The 3,591-nt window shown below is 43.6% G+C and overlaps 1 protein-coding gene across 1 annotated transcript in view; it reads right to left on the bottom strand.

The window, feature by feature from the left end:
- LOC108570579 (sodium-coupled monocarboxylate transporter 1) overlaps nt 1-2,731 on the bottom strand; it is a 15,437-nt gene extending 12,706 nt beyond the window's left edge. The window contains exons 1-2 of the mRNA XM_017932464.1: nt 1,871-2,731; nt 1-45 (exon numbers count right to left, since the gene is read on the bottom strand). The exon at nt 1-45 is cut by the window's left edge and continues 124 nt beyond it. Coding sequence (XP_017787953.1) covers nt 1-45; nt 1,871-2,229 — 404 coding nt within the window. The 5' untranslated portion in view covers nt 2,230-2,731. The remainder of the gene's footprint in view (nt 46-1,870) is intronic.
- Nucleotides 2,732-3,591: the final 860 nt, after the last annotated feature.

The raw sequence follows: 3,591 nt of genomic DNA, 5'->3' as shown, positions 1-3,591 counted from the left end.
ACGTAGGAGAAGCTAGCGAGGCATCTGACTAGCTTCGACTTGAACCTGCCGGTATTAGCATAATTACAATACGTCTATTCACCGGCAGACAACCGGACACAATCGTTAAACTACAGACCAGCGGTCTCAAGGTTCACGGGAAAATTCAAAGTACAAACACGACACTTTAAAAAAAAAAAAAAAAAAGGAACAAAAACCACGTTAATTTGTAATCATTCTAACGAGAATGAGATTCTCGTTTTCTCGATGTGAACCGCAGAGGAGCTAGATTTATGTCAGAGCCGTTAGGTAAATTGAAAATGTAAAGCAGCGGCCGGTTTCGGCGAAGAGAGAGAGAGAGAGAGAGAGGCGAACGATGATATCGAGCCGCTCGAGCATCGTGTATACGTGGTGAATTTAAATTTTCCCCGTGATCCGTCACGTGTCCGCGTGATTTCGATGCGAAACGCCACGGAGACCGACCGGGGCCCGGGCTCCGCTCTTATTTCGGGAAAGCTGCCGCCCCGTTTGGTATTCCGTCTAGCCGCCGGAACCTATTAACTTCCACGTGCCCTTCAATTATTTCATCGTACTTCGAGGAATATCGCTTGATCGTGGAAATTTAGGGAGAAAAATTCACCGTCCTTCGAGATTTTCCGTTAACCTTTTCACCAACGTCGCACGAGAGTGTACTGTTAATTACTCGAACGCGAAGATGGAATTTTCATCGGTGAAACACAACTGTGATAATTTGTTATCGTAATTTATTCGAGCACTTGTCGGTAAAAAAGGTGTAAGTACCTGGTGGAAGAGAGAATGAAACAGTGCTTGTAGTATGTTAATTTTTCAATAATATTTCTTTTTTACCATTTTTTGGGCGAATTTTTTTTATGGATTCATAAAGGAATCTTTTTAGTATTTTTGACATTTTGTCTGGGACAGACTTGTGGGTAATTGTTGCTAATTTATCGTTACATTAAAACGATGTAGTGGTAGCGATTAGGAATTTGTAATTATCACCAATTACTTTCGCTGTTGCACGAATAATTGTACTTCAAATGCATTTTTAACTTTGACGACACGTTTAAAGCAACGATATATGTACACACGACATTACTATCGCACATAGCGTGTAATTTTCTGTTAACACTAAAAGCACCGGTCAGCTGAAAATTTACTTCTTTTTATATTTTAGTTACACAAAATTCACGTTAGGAAACCTGACAATTGGTCAATTTTCACACAGACAGTTCTAAACTTCAAAATTTTCCAGGATAACTGAATGTTAGATAATGATAAGTACTGTAACTTTACAAATTTGTTTCTAATGGGTCAATTTTGACCCGGACAGTCCTAGTCTTCAAAATTTTCGTCGATAGGCACAGTAAGTTTCCAAATTTATTTCTTGTATTACTTCCATTCACATTTTAGTTATACAAAAATTCACTTCTAATGGGTCAATTTTGACCCAGAGGGTCCTACTGTTCAAAATTTTCCAAGAGAATTGAATATTCGATACTGATAAGCTCTGTAACTTCCCAAATTTGTTTTCTGCGTTAGTTCTATTCACAGTTTAATTTCATAAAACTCCACTTTTGGAAATTTACCAATGGGTCAATTTTGACCCAGACACTTCTAGCGTTCAAAATTTTCCAAAAAAACCAAATATTCGATACCGACAAGTACTGTAGCTCTACGACTCTCTTTTCTGCCTTACTTCCATCCAAATTTCAATTGCACAAAAATTCACTTTAGCGAACCTGCCAATGGGTCATTTCTGACCCAGACAGTCCAACCGTCAAAGGGTCAATCGGTACAAACGTTAGCAACGGGACAACCAATACACTCTCCGGCAACATACCCCGTACATTACACCCTAAGCCATAATTACCTCATGTCCAGGTACTGATAGACCGACGTGATGCCCAGGCTGTAGTAAACCGGTACGAAGACGAAGCACACGATGGGGTACGCAAGCAGCATACCGTAGATGGTCTCCCACATGGCGCTTCCTCTGTAGTACAATTCCGACGGGTAGCCGAGGAAAGATCTAACGCCCAACGTTCCTCTAGCGATCGACAGCATCATGGCGCCCATCGAGACGCTTCCGGTGGCGAAAACGTAGTCCGCCTTGGTGGTCTCCTTTCGACGTCCACGCAATTTCCCCCATAATGGTATAACGAACGAGGCAACGATACAGCCGACGAACACCAGATAGTCCGTCACCATGGACGACGCGCTGATCGTCATCCTGGGCTCTCTTGCGGTGCCGTCTCTTCCTCTACCGTCGAGTCCTTCGTGATACGAGAAATTACAAATGTGCGAAATTTAACGTTGCAACTGGACGGCCTGGTCCTTAAGGGACTCGTGTTTGAATCTAACCGCGCGACAATTGGAGAAAACGAATAGACAGATCTCTTCTCTCCTAGGTAAGCTGATGATCTTTTCTTTCTGCAAGCGTTTTTTTCTCCCCTCGATTTCTTCACGCGACGAAGAGAACGCGAGTACTCGCGAATCGGATAGGCAGAATAGAGAGAGGGAAGTGTCGTGAACTTGGCCTGAAGCGACGGCTTTTATACGAAGCGAACGGCAGCTTCGACGATCTCTCTGTGTGACGCGGGTTTGGAAGCGTGTATTTTATGTACGCGCTCGAGGAGGAGGCGTTACGCAATTTTTCGCGGTGCGAGAATCGCGATCGGATCGATGCGACGCGATCGGAACGGCGTCGCGTACTCTGACTGAACGCGGCCCGTGAACCACTTCACGTTATTATGCCCGGGACAACGAGCGAGATGGAGCTATCTTGCGACGATAGCGCGACAAACGCCGACACTTTAAGCCTATCCTCTTGGTTAGTTCCGCGGCAACGGAGGGAGGAGAGGGGGAGAGACTATAGTCGCCTAAGAAACCGGTGTGTCTCACGAGCTTTTTCTATCTCTACCGCTCTCTGTCTCTGTCTTCTATTCTTTGACGTGCGTTAGGCGTGTTTGTATAATACAATGCGGCGGTGTTTTGCACGATAACGAGTGAATTTAATAAAAGAAATTGTGTGCACGAGCGATTCGAAGGATGTAAATTAAACGAGAGGATCCCCCCTGTGCCACCCGATGACACCCACGTGAGCGTGTACTTACGTAGATTCTCGCGAGGCGATAGTTTGGAAATGACGAAGGCCGAGGTGAAGTCGCGGGATTAGAGAGTCTTGCGATGCTTCGAGTGCAGTTTGTAATTGGGAGGGAATATCGTTGCGGTTTCTGCGAACGATTCCGTGCGCGTTTTACTGGGAATTTTAGCGAGATGTTCGCCGGTGAATGGCTCGCTGTGATTAAGAGTGATCGAGCAGAAGACGCTTAACGAGCGTGTTTAAGTGGGAATTAGGAAATTTGGCTTGGTCATTCTGTGGTGACGAAAAGTTGTTTCATTTTCTTTTACGATTACCGTGGGTACGTGTTTTATTTTGGATGATTAGAGGTCAGATCTGGTAATCAGTTTCAAATCTGTTTGAAATTGGAACATTTATTTTAACTTTCTGCGAGGTCGAACGCTGTTTATGGTGACGAAAATTTATTAATAATTAAAAATTATTTAAAATTTTTTTAATTAAATGTAATT

Source organism: Habropoda laboriosa, unplaced genomic scaffold (genome assembly GCF_001263275.1).
Source record: "Habropoda laboriosa isolate 0110345459 unplaced genomic scaffold, ASM126327v1 scaffold23, whole genome shotgun sequence".
NCBI lineage: Eukaryota > Metazoa > Arthropoda > Insecta > Hymenoptera > Apidae > Habropoda > Habropoda laboriosa.
The sequence above is the reverse complement of the archived record's forward strand: the minus strand, read 5'-3'. Positions and strand labels throughout refer to the sequence as shown.